This window comes from Sarcophilus harrisii, chromosome 2 (genome assembly GCF_902635505.1).
Source record: "Sarcophilus harrisii chromosome 2, mSarHar1.11, whole genome shotgun sequence".
Lineage (NCBI taxonomy): Eukaryota > Metazoa > Chordata > Mammalia > Dasyuromorphia > Dasyuridae > Sarcophilus > Sarcophilus harrisii.
In genome coordinates, this window is record NC_045427.1 from 57,202,516 (window position 1) to 57,220,683 (window position 18,168).

Consider the following 18,168-nt stretch of genomic DNA (forward strand, 5'->3'; position numbering starts at 1 on the left):
GCCCCGCCCCTCTTCCCCTGGGCTCGGTCCTGTTCAGCCGGCCCCAGCCGCAGAGCGGATCGGCCGCCGCGGGTCCGCGAGGGAGGTGCCGAGCCGAGCGATCGAGCTGGCGGCGGGGGCCATGGCGGGCGGGGAGGGCCGGGAAGACGGCGAGGCGGCCGTAGTCACGGTGAGGGTGCAGTACTTGGAGGACGCCGACCCCTTCGCCTGCGCCAACTTCCCGGAGCCCCGCCGGGCCCCCACCTGCACCCTGGACGGGGCCCTGCCGCTGGGGGCCCAGATGCCCGCTCTGCACCGGCTGCTGGCGGCGCCGCTCAAGGTGAGCAGGGTCCGGGAGGGCTCGGGACTGGGGCTGCCCCGCCGCCGGGAGCGCCGTCGGGGGCGGAGGGGGGGGCTGAGGACCGCGGAGCCCCCCAGGGTCAGGGGCCCGGTGCACCTGTGCTCCAGGTGAGTGAGGCTTGGGGGCGGGACCGGAGGGAGGGAGGGGAGAAACGGGGTTGGCGGGCCGGGTTCGGAGACAGTCCCAGCCACGTTGCTTCCACTGAAAAGACGCGACTAGATGGGTCCTGGGGGGCTGAAGAGGGCCGAGTAGACCTCGGAAAGCTGGACAGACTCAAACCCTTAGGGTTTCAGAGCTGGGTGTTCCTCCGTATCGGCCCCGACACTTTCGTTTTAAAGCTGGAAAACGTGGCGAAGGGTGACTTCGTGCCCAAGGTCACCAGGTACCTTGGAGCAAAGCGGGATAGACATGAAGCAGCTCTTGGCCGGGGAGTCGGGCAGACGGGCTCGAATCTAGTCTCTGGCTTTTGGCGGGATGGTCAGGACAAATCACTTCCCCGAGCTTCCCGGGACTGTCCTGTTTGGATCTCTGTGCCCCCCGCTAGTGAGGACTCGGGAAAGCCGGAGCCGCGGAGAGCCTCCCTCCCCTGCGCGCGGACCGAGAATGAGATTATATGTAAAACAGTTGGCCAGCCTGGAAGCATTATGTAAATGGGAGATGATTACCATCCTTAGTGTTCTGATCCCAAACCCTGCGCTTGGGCGGCCGCTGCGCGCAGCCCCCAGGAACCCGGCCGGGGCTTGCCTCACTATGGAAGCTCCTGACTAGCCTTGCTGCGAGCTGGGAGGCCCGGCACGGAGACCCGGGCGGAACAGTGACGGGAAGGGAAAAGCAGGCCCTGGGCTTTCCTGAGGGGGCGGGCCTGCCTTGGAGTCCGAGCAGGACCGAGAGGGGGGACTTCCCCCAGGAAGGATGACAGGGATTGAGATGCTGGGGAGTGTGGAAGGAGCGAAGGATGGAAAAGACCTGATGAGTCACCTCCTCCCTCCCCCCGCCCCCCACCTTTGGCTGGGAGCTCCGAGTTCCCTCCCTGATGCCCTGGGGGGACTGGGGCGGGGAGGGGGAGGAAAGGGGCGTGCTCGGGCTAATTTTAAATGTCTAGAGTGATGGAGTTTGCTGAGCAACCGGGCCGAAGCCGAGTTAGGCACGAGAAAGGGACTTTTCCAGATGTCCAGCGCCTGCTTCCCTTCCCTCCTCTTCCAGCCCCGGGTGAGCGGCCCCCGGCCGGACTTCGGATCTCTGTTTACGGCTCAGGAATGCCTGGTGCGGCGGCCAGGAGGCCGAGCCCAAGCAGCTTTTATCAGGACCTGGACAGGGGCTTGGCTATGCCCCCGGCTCCCCCCCCCCCCCCCCCCCCCGGGAAGTAAAGGAAGAGGCAGCTGCATTTCCCCCTCCGCCCCTCGGCTGGGGGTGGGGGAGGATGGGTCGGCCAAGGCCTCCCGCGCAGCGGCATTGCACAAACTTGCCCCCGACCCCGGGGTCTCCCCTGGAATGTGCTTCCAGGCGCTAGCCTGCATTCCTACTGGGCCCAGAGCCTGCCTGGCCCCCAGTGAGGGGAGGGGGAGGGGGAGACGGAGGACGATGGCCCTGTGGAAAATGCAAAGAAGCTGGCCCTGTGATGGGCCGAGGGAGGGTCCACAGGGGAGTGAGAGAAAGTAGCGCTGCAGGGATCCCGGAGGCTGCCTCATGCATGGCTCTCTCCCCAGGAGAGACCCCAACTCCTAGCTGAGGGAAATGGTAAATATGGCAACTCCCCACTCTGTCGTCCATGGTGATAAGAACCGTTGGCTTCTATAAAAAACCCACTCTATTGGGCAGTTTCAGTTGTTGCCACCCTTGCTAGCTGTGTGGCCTTAGGCAAGTTACATGACCTCGAAGGGCCTCAGTTTCCCCATCTGTAATATGAAGGGATGGAGCAGAAGGGATTGGATTACCTACAAACCCTATGGAAGGGGCAAGCTATGATCCCTGCTCTGCTTTTTCAGGCAGTTTCCTCCAAAATTCAGTGTTTTTTCAGCTTTTCCTGGGAAGTCCCCAGATTGCCTCCCTGACAACCATCCCACCCCAAGGTGGTGTTGAAAACCGTATTGTTCTGGTTGGAAGAGATGCAAAAGCTGGATAAGATCTGGGTCTGGCTCTTATGGAAAACAGTTTAGTAAAGGGAGTAAAATACACAATGTCACATGATAAGTATATTAGTAGCAAAACCAAGTATTTTGTGAGATATGTATTGTTATAATAGGAAGATGGGCAGAGCTTCTTACTCTGTGGCCTCTTATAATCCCCCCTTCTGTCCCTCCTAAATGAGTCATCCTCATCCAATTTAAAAAACGATTATAAAGTTACCTCATACTAGGCATTAGAGACATAAAGAAAAAAAACAACCTCTGCTTTCAAGGAACTTATTTTCTACCACAGTGATAAGATTTGGAGGGAGAGCCTCCATCTTCTTGTACAAGGAAAGTCCTGAAATATGCTGAGGAGATTCTGGAACCAGAAACAGCTCCTAGGGGTTGAGGGAGAAGAATAACCATCCCTGTCCAGAGGGCACATAGCCAGTTCCATGTGGTCATCTTCCCTTCCTGATGAAGTTTTCTTCCCTGGGAACTTTGCTGATTAGCTGGCCTGCCCAATGCTTCTTCTCTGTCACCCAGTATGTGATAGCTCAGTTCCCTCTCTGTCCTCACTGCGTGGCTCCTGACCTGTCGGAGGGATAAAGAGACATAGTCCTGAGCATGACATTCTCACTTATACCTCCCCTCCAACACATACACACACACACACACACACACACACACACACACACCCTAGCAGATTATAGACAAAGTTCTGAATTTGAATCAAGACCAGGCTTGAAATCCCAACTTTATGCTAACTCCCCATCTCACCTGGAACAAGACATTTCTCTCTGGCTCTCAGTTGCTGCCTAGATCAGAGGAAGAGCATAGATGAATATATAAGGACCCTTCCTGATCCAAAGTCCAGTTCTTAACATTATCCCGCTACTGCTACCACTTAACAGAAGAGGCCCCTGGTGAATGGGAATTGAATGGAACTCCCCAGGAGAGGATGGGGCCACCATAAAATGGTTTGGTTTTGTAATCTAGACTAAGTGGGTATGGGCAGTCTTTCTAGGCAGCTGGCGCATTCATGGCCTCGGGACCACATAAAGAACTCTATGAGTTTTCAGAAGATTTAGAGGTGAAAAGACTTTTGGAAATCTTCTATTTTTTCTTTTTTTTAGCTTTTTATTTTTAAAATACATATGTAAATAGTTCTTAATATTCACCCTTGCAAAACCTTGTGTTCCAAATTTTCCCTCCCTTAGGCAGCAAGTAATCTAATATATGTTAAATATGTACAATTCTTCTATACACATTTCCATAATTATCAGATCAAAAAAGGGGGAAAAAATGAGAAAGAAAACAAAAAGTAAGTAAACAACAAAGAAGGTAAAAATACCATGTTGTGATCCACATTCAGTTCCCACAGTCCTCTCTCTGGATATAGATGGCTTTCTCCATCACAATTCCATTGGAATTGGCCTGAATTACCTTATTGTTGAAAAGAGCCATATCCATCAGAATTGGAATCTTCTATTTAAATGCGGCCCCTATACCCTCATTTTACAGATGGGAAAACTGAGGCTTAGAGGATCAGATTTGTTAAAGCCAGGGAACACCTCCAAATTTCTCTCCCCTCCCTACTTTGAGCCAGAATCACCCTAAGCTTAAGCTCTTTATGACAGGGACCCTAGACCCTGAGGGTCTATCCCCCCAAACTCCCCTCTAGTTCTCCAGCCTCCCCTCAGCAATGCCCCTGGGAATCTCAGTGCTAAGTGTGGCTGGGTTACCATAGTGATAGGCACAGGAGGCTGGCTCCCTGTGGCTGGCAACTCTGCCAGGAATGGTCAGATGCACCAAGACATTCCCATCCCAAATATAAACCATGACCACAGCCCTAGAATAGAAGTCTGGAGGAAAAGTAAGACTCAAAACAGGCCTCCATGGCAGGGCTTGGGTTGCAAGGACAGTAAAAGGTGGGAGGGAAGGGGGTTGCTCTAAAGCCCCCCAGACTCGGTGTTCCTGCTACAGCAGAGCTCTCTCTCCTGCCGCTGGGGACTCTTCTAGGGTTGGACAGGGCACTGGGCATGGTGTAGGATAATCCGGCTGTGCAGTGATCCAAATTTTGGAGCCCCAACCCAGGGCTGTTTGTCATTGGCAAGGCCAAACAGATGGAATTGTTTCCCTCTGCTGTCAAGGGACCCAGCTTAGCCTGGGACAGAGTTGGTGCCCTGGGACCTTTAACTTGTCTACCCTAAAAGAAACTTGGCACAGCCCCCGGGCTGAAGGCCAGCAGCTCACTTCCTAGAGCCTCCTGGGGAAGGTGCCTGTGGGGGGGCTGGACACTCCCCTTCCTTGGGGGCACTGAGCTTCCTCATGCAGCCTGCCGAGGCCTCACTTCCCCTCCAGTCTGGGAGGAAGCCGCTGGGCCACAGTCTCTGACTCATCTCCTACTCGGAGGCCGGGCCTGGTACCCGGGGCTAGAGCTTGGCCAGCCGGGGGGAGGCGTGCCATCTGGGGGCCTCCAGAGTGAGCTTCCTGGGGGGATCGTGCAGCCAGACTTGTAGCTAGCTTCTGACTGTCGCTTCTTGCCTACGGCACTCAGGGCCTACTTCCCTACTTAATTTTCTCATCTCAAAACCCTGTGACCAGTTATTTTCTCCCAAATGCTAGGATTTTCCCCCTTTCCTCCCCTTCTGCCTTAGCACTAGATGAATAAAGGACCTGACCCATGGGAACTCCCCAGAACTGGAGGGGAGTTAGAGCAATGTCTGCCGGAGGCCAGAGGGGCACGAGGACGTGACTGTCATGGGACACCCCCCCCCCCTTTGCCAGTCACTGTCGCCTCTCCACAGAGCTAGGAGGTGCCTTGGAAACAGATAGAGGCCTAGGACTTGGTATATTGGAAGATGGCACCGGCTTCTCCCGGCCAGGGTGTGGGCCCTTTGCTGGCACAGATGAGGTCGGAAGGCTCTCAGCCCAAGGACCTTTCCCCTCCCACCAGCCAGACTGGCCATGAAGCGTTTTAGCAAAGTCATGGCTGGAAACTGTGAGCCGTACAGCTGAGATCAGGGGAGGCCTTCCGAGGGACTGGGCCCTCTCCAGAGCGGTTTGTGAGCCTATGGCCTGCTTGCTCTGGCCTCAGTTTACCCACTCAGAGCAGGGTCATTGGAGGAAGGGAGAGGGCATGAAGAGCCAGCTCAGGGTTTTGAGAACTCAGCATGAAATCTGTCTTACTTACCTGTGTGAGGCTGTGAGACATTTATCTGTGAGCCTAAGGAGGAAATGAGAGCCCATTAGGAAACTGGAGCAGGAGAGGCCACAAGGGTGTGGTGGGTCTGAAATCTGGGGACTTCATGGCTTTGGGTTAAGTCCTTAATCTGGGCCTCTATGTTCCCCTCTGTAAAATGGGAGGCTAGGCTGGGTGATCTCTGCAAGGTCTCCTGCAGATCTCTGTCCTGTCACCCAAGCCCTCTGCAAATTCTCTGTCCTGTTACCCAGGCCCTCCTGCAGGTCTCTGTCCTGTCACCCAGGCCCTCCTGCAGGACTCTGTCCTGCCACCCAGGCCCTCCTGCAGGTCTCTGTCCTGTCACCCAGGCCCTCCTGCAGGTCTCTGTCCTGTCACCCAGGCCCTCCTGCAGGTCTCTCTCCTGTCACCCAGGCCCTCCTGCAGGTCTCTGTCCTGTCACCCAGGCCCTCCTGCAGGTCTCTGTCCTGTCACCCAGGCCCTCCTGCAGGTCTCTGTCCTGTCACCCAGGCCCTCCTGCAGGTCTCTGTCCTGTCACCCAGGCCCTCTGCAAGGCCTCCTGCAGGTCCTGCACCATGGCCCAGTGCCCAGGCTGGGGAGGCATGGTGGGTCCTTCAGTGAGCCGGAGTGGGGTATGGGGGAGCAGAGGTTGACAAGGGGTGAGGACTCATTTCCACAAGCCACATCTCCACGAAGTTGGTCGTGAATCAGAACAGGAGCTGCCTCCAGACCGGGGAGGGAGGGAGATGATCGAGCTATGACTCACTCCCTCCCTCTTCTCTGCCCCAAGCTGCTTTTTCCCACAGAAGGGTTGGGGAAGGGCTGGGTCGCCAGTTCTATCTGCTGTCCTGGCCCCTGTTGGCCTCTCCATTTCTCTTCCCACAGCCTCTTAGGTCTAAGGGCCTGCTTCGAGGGCCTTGGGGAAGCCCAGGCTTTGCTTTTTATGAAAGATGGAAGCTTAGATCTTGGTATAGAGCCTGTTACTTTTTATTGAGTCTGTCTTGACAAGGCCCTTCCTGGGACAATAGAAAAGTACAAAGCATTTCACAAATCCCTCCTTTGATCTCCACAACTGCTCTGGGAGGGAGGGTCTGGTCCCTGCTGCCGCCTTCTCCCCACCTTGGACCAGATTGCCCTGCCTTGGTCCCCCATGTTACTGCATGGCTCTGCCATCTCCTATGGCTCTGTGCCCCTGCACTCTCATTCTGTGTGCCTTCTGAAACCGGGAGGACCAGTTTGGGGTTATTTACAGAGGCTAGAGGGCCTGCTTATCCATAGGGGGGTGGGGATAGGGAAGGCTGTTTGGAGGAGCGAGACAATCCTAACTGCAGGGAACCCTAACTCTCATATCTGCCCTGCTCCTCAAATCCAGCTCTGCAGTTATCTCTTATGATGTGTTAGGTTCCATTCCTGGGCATTAAATTTATCTACTCCTTTAGTATTTACCAGTCACTATAGAGACCTGACTTCATTAAGACTTTGCATTAGTCCTGTGAGGGAGGTAATAACACTTTCCACTTGGTATGGCTTTCCTCCCCACCATTCTTGGAAGTAATATACGTATTGCTGAGAGCCATTTTATTGATGAAGTGAAGGGACTGGCAAGGGAATATAGCAGACTCTAAGTACAGGACTCTTTCATTATACCTAGTGAGTGGGAGATCCTGGAAGGAACAAGCTCTCTGGGATTTCATTGTCCAGGAGTTGTCACTATTTTTTTTTTTTTGGAAAGTTTGATGTGCCAGGTTTATTTTAAAGTCATTTTTTATAAAATCTAAAGCTTTTTATTTTCAAAACACAGGCAGTTTTGAACATCCATCCTTGAAAAATTCTATGTTCCAAATTTTTTCTTCCCTTTCCTAGATAGCAAGTAATCCAGTGTTAAATATGTGCAATTCTTCTATATATTTCTACAATTATCATGCAGCTGTCACTATTAATGAAGAGTTTAAGTTGCATTATCCTGAGGGTTTGAGGCCTAGTGGAGAAAAGGTAGATCATATTGACTCTGAGATTCTTGCTGTATGACCCGGATTAGTCAGCTAGGGCTTGATAAAACCTCTCTGGGGTGGATCAAAGACCAAAAAGGAAGGAGAGTAGCTAGGAGGTAGAGAGCAGATGAGAATGGAGAGGAGAGAGCCAAGGAAGTGAATTAATTCAGCTACAGCTTGGTGATACTGCCCACTGAGCGCTAGATTTGAACTCAAGATCAGGGTTAAGACTCTTTTTTGTTTAGACACATAGCCATGTGTCTTGACCCTGGGCAGATTTCTGATCCTTGGTTCCTTCATCTGGAAAAAAGGAGGTTGGACTTCTGAATTACACAAGTTCTCTTCCATTTCTAAGTCCATGACCCTATGCAACGACCTACTGTGTGTAGAGTTCAACGTTAAGTGCTGAAAAAGATGCAAAGATTAAATAAGACAGAGCTTACAGGGTAGTAAGAGCCGTGATCTTCCCTGATCACTGTCACACAATAGTATGTGTGCTGAACGCACCCGCGATGGATATCCCAAGTGCTCCTAGAAGGGAAGAGAGTTACTAACCTGGAAGATCAGTGAGAGCTTCATGGAGGGAGGAGGGCCAGTTGGAAGAGCCAGGAGAAAGAACAAGGATGCAGGGGCAGGATTTTGTTGGAACCAAGCTCCAAGCTCCAGCCAAGCGCCACCCCCACGGACTGAAAATCTGACAGTCGGAACTTACAATGATGAGGTCCTTGAGTACATAAAACAACAGGGAGAGAAAGGGGGAGCCTGGCGTGGCCCCAGGGTACAAGGAATGCAACCGGAGCCTTGGTTCGGGGCCAAGTGACCCAGAATGGAGAGCAGGTGACCCCAGGAAGGGGCCCTAGGACTCGAGCGGAAATATCTCAGGCTAGTTGGGGCCAGGGTGTGGGGAACAGGCACCATCCTGCTGTCCTGGAATCCTCCCATCCAGCTGTTTTCCTGGCCCTGACAGCACCCCCATCAGCCAGCCAGACCACAGGGGTGGCGACCTGGGTGGGAGCTCCAGGAGAAACTAGCCCGGCAAAGGGCAGGGTGCTAATAATCATAGCGACAAGGCTAATGGTTAGCATTTGTAGTTTTTATACCGTTTGGAAGTTTGTAGAGCACTTCCTAGACCTCTCATTTGATCCTTACAACAACCCCAGGAGGCTGGTGCCACCCCCACTTTACAATGAGGAAATGGAGATTAAGTGACTTGCCTAGGGTCACACAACTAGTACCGATGAGGAAGGATTTGAATTCAGGTCTCCTTGACTCCCTTCAGTCTCTTCCTATAATTAAGGGTCTGGAGCCAAAGAGTGCTTTTTAAATGAATGAGTGGGTATCTTGAGGTCCATCGGACTGGCAGCTCCTCGCTCCCAAGCTAAAGAACCGGTGAATCAGACAGAGATCGATTCCTGGAGCGATCGCTCAGGCTAGGAAAGGGGTAACGGGGTATAAAGGACAGAACACACTGCTTGGAGTCCAAAAGACCTAGTTTTGTTCTTGCTAGTGCTGTGACCAACCCCAATCGGGAAAATCACTCTAATCCCTCAAACCTCAGTTTCATCATCTGTAAAAAGGAGCCAGTGGCCCCTTGGTAAAACGTTTTGAGCCTGTATAGTCAGCTTCTGCTGTCTTACCTGAAATGAGTGGCAAGCATCTCCTAGAGATGTAGCTGGGGAAGAAGTCAGGCCAAAAAGGCTGAGAAAGGGAGAGATTTGGGGCGGCTGCTGCCGCCAGATAGAAAGGACTGAAACTTGCCTAAATGAGGAGGTTAGAGGTAGGATGTGGAGGAATGGGGGGGGGGGGGGGGGGGGGGGGGGGGGGGGGGGGGGGGGGGGGGGGGGGGGGGGGGGAAGGCTTGATCAAAGGTTAGAAAGAAAAAGCCCTGGGCCCTGCCCAGCACTATGTCCTAATGCTCCAGATAAGCTATCTCCAGATAAGCTCCAGTAGCCAGAGACATCTAGAATTCAAACTCAAGTCCTCCAAATGAAACTTTACTATTCTTAACACAAAAGCAAGGCAGAGACCTAGAGCTTGAAAGCCCTTGAATGCAACCCCTTCATCTTACAGGGAAGCCAAGGTGGCCCCAGGTTAGGTGTGATTTACTTATCACAGGTGCTAAAGTAGAAAAAAAATCAGCTGTTTGAACCAGTCTCTTGTGGCTCCAGAGCCTGGGCTCAAATTCTGAGCCAGACTGGAAAGGTGCTTAGAAATGGGGGGGGGGGGCATCCTCAAGCTCACCCGAGGAACTAGGGTGACTAGAATTTACTTCTTTTCCACGACTCCCTGAGAGGAAACCTGGAGAAGTGTGGGGCAAGAAGAGGTTAGAAGGAGCTACTGCCAGAGGGAGGGCAGTGAAAGTCCAGCCCCCTAGGGCCTGTTTAACTGGGGAAAGTGAGACAGGTGACCTTGCCCAGCCCTCTCATTTAAATCCACTTCACTTATGTGTCATAGTCCTCTTGGAGAACAAAGGACAAACTTTAAGGGCACTGGATGAGTTAGTTACAAGTTGGATCATTCCTAATATAGAGAACATGGAGGATTTTCCACTGCATTTTGCATTTGTATATCAAAATTAGGATTCTGAGCTAGAAAGGACCTTTGTATTTATCTCATCTATCTCATCATTTTGAGATCAAGAAACTGGTCCATGTTTAACATATATTGGAGTATCTAGGAGAGGGAGTCGGGGAAGGGAGATAAAAACTCTGGAACACAAGTTTTTATAAGGGTGAATGTTGAAAATTATCCATGTATAGATTTTGAAAGTAAAAAGCCTTAATTAAAAAAGAAAAGAAAGAAACTTCGGGGTGGAGTGTGACTCCATCTAGGTCACCAACAACTAAAACAATAGGGAGATTGTTAGAAAAAAAACCAAGGATTTGAATGAGGTCTTTGAATTTGAGAGATATTTTTGATAGATCTTTGAAGGTCTGGGATACTGTGAGGGGAAGGGAGTTTGGTGTGCCTTGCTGTGTCATTGGGAGGAATGGGGATTGATCAGCATCAGGAGAGGGAGGTTCTTGTTCAGTACTTTTAGTCATGTCTGACTCTTTATGACCCATCTTCTTGGCAAAGATACTGCAGTGGTTTACCATTTTCTCCAATTCATTTGACAGAGGAGGAAACTGAGGCAAAGAGGATTAGTGACTTGTCCAGAATCACACAGCTAGGAAGTATCTTTGACTGGATTTGAACTTCCTAACTCTGGGTCTGGTATTCTATCCTCAGTGACAACCAGCTGCCCAGGGGTGCTGGGAACCTACTATAAATGAGTCGTTGGGAACTCAAGGGTGAGAATGGGTGCAGGTAGAAGCTGGCTGGGCAGCTGCTTTGTCTGAGGCTTGGGATGAAGAAGTTACCCTGGACAGGAAATGCTCGATGCCCTTGTTGTCTTGTACAGAATGTTAAAATTGGAAAGGACCTCAGATCCTCCAGATCCTTCTTTTGCAGAGCAGTGTGACTTGTCCAAGGTTACTCTAGGAAAACCCCTCGGAGTGTAGTAGAAAGAGGGCAAGGGAAGACTTACGTGAATTGATGCTGCTTGAAGTGAGCAGAACCAAGGGAACATTGTACATAGTAACAACAGGATTATGTGATGATCAACTGGGATGGAATTGGCTCTTGTCAACAATGAGATGATTCAATGCAATTTCAGTAGATTTGGAGTAGAAAGTGCCATTCACATCCAGGAGAACTATGGAGACTGAATATGGGTCAAATAATATTTTCATCTTTTTTTGTTGTTATTGTTTGTTTTGCTTTTTTTTTCTTTCTTGTATTTTTTGCCTTTTGATCTGTTTTTGTTGTGCTGTTCAGCATGATGAATATGAAAATATGTTTAGAAGAATTGCACATGTTTAACCTATATTGAATTGCTTGCTGTCTTGGGGAAACAGCGGGGAAAGGTGGAAAGAGGGAGAAAATTTTGGAACACAAAATTTTGCAAGAGTGAATCTTAAAAACTATCTTTGCATGTATTTTGAAAAGTGAAATGCTATTAGAATAAAAACTTTAAAAGACTAGAAATATAAAAGAAAGAGGCGGGGAAAGAGTGAGAAAGAGAGAGGAGAGGAGAGGGAGGGAAGGGGTTGGGAGCAGAATCCAGAAATCTGAATTTGAATCTTGAATTTGCCGCTTGAGCCAATTTCTGAGCCTTAGCTTCCTCATCCATAAAATGAAGGTGATCACGAAAGGCAGAAGGCACCTCAGAGGTTGGCCCCTTTATAGTACAGATGAGGAAACTGAGGCTCATATGAAGGAGCTGAGGAGGCTGAGGAAGTAAGTGAACTGGGGTCTAGTGTCATTCCGTGTTAGAACCTGCTGCTTACCTGAAAGTGTTGTGGTGGGGAAGCCACTTTTATAAATCTCAAATCCCAAAGAAATGTCACCTCTTATTTCTGATTCTGTTAAGTGGCAGGGCTGGAGCCCTGGGTGGAAGAGACCTTTGGGGCCATCAGATCAATGTCTCCTTGAGGGAGAGCTTCCCCTGACCTCAGGCTCCCCCACCCCCACCCCAGTTCTGCCCCCAGAAATCAACAGACCAAAGCTAATCCCACCTGCCGGTCAAAGAGGAATCCAGGGCTTCCACCTCTTCTCAATAAGATTCCATCCTGCAAGAAGAAATCATCTAATCCAAACCCTGCATTTTACAGATGAGGAAACTGAGGCTGGAAAGGCTAAGTGGCTGACCGAAAGTCTTCCACAGAGCAGAGCTGGGCCTGGAATTCCCCAGAGTTTCTTATTCTAAGTCAGTGCTGCATCACAGAGATAGCAGTCTGTCAAATTATCCTCAGGCAGGAAACTGCCCAATCCCTAACTTCCCTTCCCTTCTGACTCTGTCCCTCTTCCTCCCTCCTTCCCCCAGCTTTCCTTTGGGGGTGGGGGTGGAAGGGTCCCTGCCACTCGCTGGGGACTGCTCCTAAAATAGCCCAAGAGAGAGGATGACTGTGTTCCTATTCCCTTCCCTTCCCTTCCCTAAGCAGGGAGGGCTGAGGGCTGGGAGCCAGGCAGGAAGTGGGACCGGGCTTGGAGTGTTTGTCCCAAGGGGGGAGGGAGGTACATTACCTCAGACAACCCCAAAGCCCCTCCTTCTGGCGATGGACACGGCTCCTTGTCCCTCCTCCACAGGGACCCTCTTTCACTGCTCCCCTTGAAATAACAGAACCCCTCGTACTTAGAGGGATCCATATATCCTTAAATATGTACACATAAACCCTATATGGTGTATCATACATAGATGTGTTTATATATTACATTATATATGTGTGTTAAGGTTCATATATTCATAACCATCTGTATAGGAGGAGTGTGTGTGTGTGTGTTCCTATAGAATATCAGGTTTAGAAGGGACCTCAGAGATTAACTAATCAGTCCCCTCACTTTGTCATTGAAAAAACTCAGACTTGAAATCACTTTCATTTCTGGGCCTTGATTTCCCTATCTGTCAAATGGCAAAGAATTAAGATTTGTAAGATTGTTCCAGATCTAAATCTTATGATCTGGTGATCACATTAAGAGGCAGAGACAGGATTTGAACCCGGGGTTCATTTTTCTAGCACAAAGCTCTCTCTCATTAATATTCCCATTTGAGCCTCACAACAAACCTGTGACTGACTAGTAAGGTGTAGTAGACAAATATCTGGAGCACAGAAGAGCTGGTTTCAAGTCCTGGCTCTGCCCCTTGTTCTCTGTATGTCCTTGGACAAGTATCTTAACACCCTTGTCTGAAACAAGGAGATTAAATGAAAGGACCTTCAAGACCCTTTCTAGCTCCATAGCTGTACCCTAGGATTTGGTGGGGCCTTTCTGTTATGGAAACCGTTGGCTCAGAATTGGAAACTCGGATTAATTCTGATAATTTATTCTGCTAACATCTGAATATAGCTCCTTGGAAGCCTTTCCCAAAGGGCTTTATTTTTATTTATTTATTATTTATTTATTTATTATTTATTTATTTTATCCCAGGCAAGCTTTATTCTTCTAAAGCATGAAGCAGAATAACTATCATGCAACAAAGAATAGAAAAGGGAGGGCTACCTCTCCTATAATAAAACGTTTCCCTTTTGTGGGCCCACATCCTTCCAGGATATTTACATACTGGAAGAGAAGCTTCCCAAAAGTGTGTGGGGGGGGGGAGTCAGTCAGACCCTAGATCTTCCCAGTCTGTATGACAAGGACACATTCTAGGCTTCCCCCATCATCACTCTGTTGCCCCATAGCCACTGCTTCCAGGTAAGAACTGCATCATCTCTGCAGACCTGTTTTTAATAGTAATAGCTTGCATTTACGTAGCACTTCAAGGTTTACTAAGAATTTGGAACATTATCTCTTATCCTTACAACAACCCTAGGAGGCAGATGCTATTATTATCCCTACTTTATAGATTAGGGAATTGAGGCCCAGTGATTTGCCCAAGGTCACAAGCTGGTATTTTTTGGATATTTCTGAACTCCAGGTCTTCCTGGCTCTATCGTTCTCCCTCCAGGACCGCACTCAGCTGTCTTGTGGGTTTTGGGGTCTTTTTGGCCCACCCTGAGCCTGGGAAACTCCCTCATTTGGCAGCTCCCTCTGCTAACCACCTTGCCTTCTTTAGGAGAGTGTGACTTGGAAGGAGGAGGCCGGGGCCTTAGGGGATCAGCACTTCCATGGGTCCTCATGACGAGAGAGGGAGGAACATTCACCTCCATCTTCCTTTTGGTTTGTCATTCTCCTCCCCCATCTCTCCCCTGCTGGAGCGAAGCCATGCAAATTGAAGAAACAAGGGGGCAGGGGTGGGGTGGGCATCCAACTCCAGATGAGGAGGAATCCAGACTGGAGAGGGGAGAGACACTGGCTCTGGGCCAAGAGTCCATCAGCAGCTAAGTGCTGCTGGGAAACAGGTTGAGCTGATCTGAGAGGGGCCGAATGACCACTCGCTTGAGATGCCACAGGCTAAGGATAGTGTTTTTGTAAGCCATAAACTAGTATATAAATGTGGGTTGTTATTTACTGAGCTCCTACCTGTGTGTGAGCATCACAGAGAGAGAATCAAAGTCATTGGGGACTTCCCATATGAGGCCTTGAGAGGGAGGGGCAACAGTCTTTGAAAGCAGTTTTCTCTCTTTTTCTTTTTTTCACTTAAAAGTATTTTATTTTTTCCAATCACATGGAAAGATAATTTTCAGCATTCACTTTTGCAAGATTTTGAGTTGCAATTTTTTTTCTCTTTCTCTTCATTCTCCCCTTCCCAAGATACCAAGCCATCTGATATAAGTTATGCATATTAGTCATGCTGTGAAAGAAAATCAAAACAAAAGGGAAAAAATAAAAGAAAGAAAAAAGTGAAAGTCTTATGCTTCCGACTGCATCCACTTTCCATAGTTCTTTCTCTGGCTGTGGATGCCATTTTCCATCCTAAGTCTGTGGAACTTCTCTTGGATCACGATATTGTTGAGAAGAGCTAAGTCCATCACAATTGATCATCACACAGTCATGTTATTGCTGTATACCGTGTTCTCTTGATTCTGATCACTTCACTCAGCAAGCATTCATGTAGGTCTTTCCAGGCTTTTCTGAAATCAGTCTGATCATCATTTCTTATAGAACAATAGTATTCCGTTACATTCGGGTACCACAGATTATTCAGTCATTCCCCAGCTGATGGGCATCCACTCAATTGCCAATTCCCTGCCAGCACAAAAAGAGCTACTACAAACATTTTTGTGCATGTGGATCCTTCTCCCTCTTTTATGGTTTCTTTGGGATACAAACCCAGTAGCTGGATCAAAGGGTATATAGTTGTTTTTTTTTTTAATCATGCCTTTAAAAAAAATAGAATTGTATTTTTTGAAATACATGCAAAGATAGATTTCAACATTCACCTTTGCAAAACCTTGTGTTCCAGATTTTTCTCCCTTTCTCCTCTCCTCCCCGCTCCCCAAGATAGCAAGCCATCCAATATAGGTTCAACATGTGTAATTTTTCTAAATATATTTCATATTTGTCATTCTGCACAAGAAAAATCAGACCAAAGGGGGAAAAAAAACAAGCAAACAACAATAAAAAAAGGTGGAAATAGTATGCTCAGATCTGCATTCAGTCTTCCTAGTCCTTTCTGTGGATGCAGATGGTTCTCTCCATCCCAAGTCTATTGGAATTACCCTGAATCACCTCACTGCTAAAAAGAGCCAAGCTCGTCACTGTTGATCATCACATAATCTTGTCACTATGTACGATGTTCTGTATTCACGGTTTTATAGCCCTTGGGGCCTAGTTCCAAATTGATCTCCAGCATGGCTGGATCAGTTCACAACTCCACCACCAATGCAACTGTCTTAATATCTAGCTAGAAGATTGTGCCCTGCAAGTATCCCCGTCTGGATATTATCTGGACCCAGATTTGTCCCTGGAAGAGCAGCGTGAGATGCTGGAAGACTTCTACGAAGAGATTGGGTTGGTATTTATCCGTATTCTACAGTTGGGAAGAGAAGGAATGAGAGGCTTTGGAGCATATCAGTCTCATCTCTGCTACTTGCTACCTCCAAGATTACCCATCCTTTCTTAGCCTCTCTCCTCTCTATCTCCCGCCCCAGACTCTTCTCTCTTCCCACTGCACTAATTCTCATCTGCCCCTTTCTGTTCTTCCCTGGGTGAAACTTGGGGACTAAGCTCTGCTTCCTAATCAGTGTGATTTCTGGGAAGACATTATTTAAGATTTTCTCTCTCTTTTTCCATTCCTCCCTCCTTCTCTCTCTCTCTCTCTCTCTCTCTCTCTCTCTCTCTCTCTCTCTCTCTTTCCCTCTTTCCACCCTTTCTTTCTCTCCCTCCCCCTCCTTTTTTCTGTCTCCATCTGTGTGTGTGTATCCATCTCTTTCTTTCTCTCTCTGTCTGTCTCTGACTCTTGACTCTCTCTGTGTCTCTGTCTCTCTCTCTGTCTCTGTCTCTCTGTCTCTCTTTCTGTCTTCTGTCTCTCTTTCTGTCTCTCTCTCTCTCTCTCTCTGTCTCTCTCTCACTTTCTCTCTGTCCCTGTCTCTCTCTCACACACACTCACATACACACCCCACCAAGCCAGGCTAAGGTTTCATTAGCCCAGACATCTGATCTCTCTCCCAGCCCTGGCCTGTGTGCCTGCTCCTTCGCTCCTTCCTGAGGCCCAGGGAGGGCAGGGAAGTGGCCAGGGAGAGGCTCATTCCTCTCTTCTCCTGGCCCCTCCTAGGGAAACAGTGCTTACCCACAAACATAAATACACAGATAAAGAGGAATGACTTCGCATTTCCTAGTGCCTTGAAGTTTACAGGGCACCAAGGCAGTGGAATTAGTCCCATTCCCATCTTGCAGATGAAGAAATTAAGACCCAGTCAAGTGATTTTCTTGGGATCACACAGCTAACAAATAAGAAATAAGAATCAGAAGACTCTGTTAAATTAACTTAGTTCAAGCCCCTCCTTTTTGCAGGGGCTTGGGAAATAGGCCCGGGGAAGAGTGGCTAATCTGCTCACGGAGCAAGTTAGTGGTAGATCTAGGAATTCATTTGGGATTCGACTCCCCCCATTCCCCAATACACACTAGGGCCTGAAATTTCCCTCCTGCTTTGTCCCCAGAGAGACTCGGGCCAGGGGGAAGGGCCTGATTCATTCCTCAGTGATCCTTCACACCTCCTCCCCCTACCTGGAAACTGCCCTGAGTCCTTAGACATTTCTTACTTGGCCAGCTCATCTTTTCGCTCACCTACCCCCTTTCTTAACACTCTAGGGATATGGATAGATGGAGGGGGAGGGGGGAAAGAAACAGGAGGCAGGAGGGTGGGAGCAGGGGTGGGAGCCTAGTCTCTTGTCCCCACGGCTCTCCCCAAGTACCCCTTGATGCCTTCCTGTCCCCAGGGAAGGCCCAGCCTGTCCAGGGCAGAGTTAATGTGCTGGGACCCCTGTTAGGGAGGAACAGGGATTGGAATGCTTGGTATACCTGTGTTTACCCAAACCCTCCGCCTTCCTCTGGGGATAAGGGGCCCTTATCTCACACCCACCCCTCCCCCAGAGTCAGGGACATAAGGGGAGGAAGAACTGACTAAGACTTCTTCTTCCTGGGGTTCTGGGTCGGAATGTGGAAGTCCTTGGGTGAGACTGTCAGGAGGGAGGCAGATTTTCAGGATGAATGGTAATGTCTGTGATGTGATGAAAAATACCGGATGTATTCCAAGGTCCTGGCTCAGGTCATTCCTAGGGAGGTCACATGAGTCTCAGCTTCCCCATCCATAAAACGAGGTTGGCTCAAGGGGCCCCTTCCGACTTTACCCTTATGCTCTTCCCCTAGCAAAGGGAGGAAGCCCACCCTCATCCTTCGCACCCAGCTCTCCATCCGAGTTCATGCCATCCTGGGTAAGTTCCAGGTCTCACCTTCTGGCCCCCATCACAGTTTTCCTGGGCTCCTCGCCCTTTCCTTGGAGGGGAGAGCGGGAGCCCGGAAGGCAGAGGTAAGAGGCAGGAGGTATGGCCCCGGGTCCCTAGCTGTGGCTCCGTCCTTCCCCAGGACGTGGCGGACCTATGAGCT

The 18,168-nt window shown here is 49.6% G+C and overlaps 1 protein-coding gene across 1 annotated transcript in view; it reads left to right on the top strand.

Moving 5' to 3' along the window:
- Window positions 1–18,168, top strand: part of FHOD1 (formin homology 2 domain containing 1) — a 36,356-nt gene continuing 18,188 nt past the window's right edge. The window contains 3 exon segments of the mRNA XM_031950289.1: window positions 1–319; window positions 15,968–16,074; window positions 17,932–17,996. Coding sequence (XP_031806149.1) covers window positions 122–319; window positions 15,968–16,074; window positions 17,932–17,996 — 370 coding nt within the window. The 5' untranslated portion in view covers window positions 1–121.